The sequence below is a fragment of the Convolutriloba macropyga genome, chromosome 6 (genome assembly GCF_964194025.1).
Source record: "Convolutriloba macropyga chromosome 6, txConMacr16.3, whole genome shotgun sequence".
NCBI classification, from domain to species: Eukaryota; Metazoa; Xenacoelomorpha; order Acoela; family Convolutidae; genus Convolutriloba; species Convolutriloba macropyga.
The window spans coordinates 25832288-25834365 of NC_134473.1; the positions used below are offsets into that span (position 1 = coordinate 25832288).

The 2078-nt window shown below is 41.1% G+C and overlaps 1 protein-coding gene across 1 annotated transcript; it reads left to right on the plus strand.

Annotated features, from left to right (window-relative positions):
• The first annotated feature begins 378 nt into the window (after positions 1-378).
• On the plus strand, positions 379-1293 carry LOC142341272 (uncharacterized). The gene has a single exon (XM_075392191.1). The coding sequence runs from the start codon at positions 379-381 to the stop codon at positions 1291-1293; it is 915 nt and encodes a 304-aa protein (XP_075248306.1).
• The last annotated feature ends 785 nt before the right edge of the window (positions 1294-2078 follow it).

Sequence of the window (2078 nt, forward strand, 5' to 3'; positions counted from 1 at the left end):
GCCCAATGCAGCCCGAAAAGACGTAAGGAGACTATGGCGCGACGCAAACACCCCTACCTCACCCCCTACAGGACCTGTAAGGGAATTCTACCCACCTCAACCGGAATTCCTTAGTTGGACCTTTGTTTTCTTTTACACAATTTTTGTCGGAATTTATTTCGAGTAAAAGTGTTTGATCTTTCATTGTTTGTGCCTCCCCCTGGTTTACTTCAGAACATCGCGGTCATAAATCAAACGGAGCTCTCTGACGAAAATGGAGAATGGAACAGCTTTCAAAACTGGCAAGAGTTTTACCCCGCCACAGCAAAGCTTGTGTTCACTCTCGACATCTCGTGTACGACTATCAGTTGGTTCGGTTTGTTTGGCAACCTTTTCACAATGTTGGTCATATCGAAGTGGGAAAATAAGTCATCAGGCGCTGCCTTCATGTTCGCTCTCGCTTTCAGTGATTTCTTCGGCGGTGTTTACAACGGAGTTATCGCCACGGCAGAACCGCTTATTGGATGGACGCTCGCGGAGTACAATGACGTCATTTGTGCAATGTGCCAACATTTCCGGTTCACCTCAACTCTGAACTCATATTACGCAACAGTGCTGTTCAGTTTTGACAAGTGTATTGCTATTTTACTCCCATTCAAATATCGCGAGTACGGAAAACCAAGGGTAGCGGTTGTTGCGTCCTTAGTTTGCTACTTTCTAATCGCTTTGTGGACATATCCAACAATTTTCGTTTTCCGACTACATCCGGTTTCAGGTCGGTGCAGGGCTATTAGTTTTGAAGTAATCAGCTACGAGTTTTTCTACGGAACTCGCAATGTGATTGGCTGGTTTGTGAGCGGAGTGGTCCCAATAACAAGCGTGTTTTTGTCCACTGCAATAACAATCGGTAAAATTCAGTTTATGAAACGGAAACGATCAGATAGTATGACGCAAGCAAGTCGGCGCGATCGGGAAATGACTCGGCAAATGATCATTGTTTGCAGTTTGTTCGTCAGTTTTGGAGTTTTGTTCGCCTTTTGCGTACGTGTCGCACTGAACATCCCAAAAATAAAAGGGTACGAAGATGAAAAGGAGCTTCAGCTTTTCCTCGCGCTTATAAGAAACTGTCTGGCGGTTCAGAACTCTGCCAACTTCTACGCGTACTTGATTTTTGGCAACAAGTTCCGGGCAAATTTTGTCGAACTGATAACCGGAAAAAAACCAAACAGTAAGAAAATCAGAAGGTTATTCGGTTTGCAGGCGGCGAAGGTTTCAACAAAGCCCACTGAAACTATTGACAGTGCTCGAAATTGAACTTAAAATTTCGCCCTATAAATGATCAAATCAGCATTATACCATCTTCGCCCCTCACAAATATTATAACTCTTTCCAATTTCTTTTGATCTTACCCGCTATTTCTATAATTAACATTCAAATCTGGTATTGTGTGTCTATTTCCGAGAGAAGGTTACTAAGTTTTTTGTATTGTTAAATGAAATTGACTCAAATTAATAAAGTCTGATTGTGGCAACCGGAACTCATGGAGTTACTGTTATATGATGGCTCTAACAAAGTCAAAACTCTACTGTGAAGTGAAAAATTTTCGATTGAAAGCATCATAATTCTTTATTGTCTGTCTTCATGATTGAGTTGTTTATTGCGTTTAACATGCAACAACACAAATTCAGGTGCACTAAAAACTAGCCGTTTCAACAAATTCATTAGAAAACAGGAGGTCTCAGAAATTTATTCTGCAATAGAAGGTTCCGACTCCTCTAATCAATAGCCATCTCTAAGTTCTATATGTGTTTTTCAAACTGACGTGAAGCTAATTAGCAATTCAAGAAATGAATTGTAATTAATTGTACCATAATCTAATCATTTGTTCGACCTAATTTTGTAACCTGAGGTAAAGTCTTTACCCTCCCGTAACTAACTCCAAGTGCGTTTCAGTTGTGTACGGGGATTGCACCTGCCCTCTTCATCTCCTTAGACGTTCGTTCTCCTTACGGCGCCACCATGACTGATTTTTAACTCGTTATTATACGCTTGAAAGATGCAAATTTCAACCGAGAAAGTGAGCAAAATATGTCATGGGA

Coding starts and splice junctions, on each gene's coding strand:
- LOC142341272 (XM_075392191.1), top strand. CDS start 379: ATGTTGGTCATATCGAAGTGGGAAAATAAGTCATCAGGCGCTGCCTTC.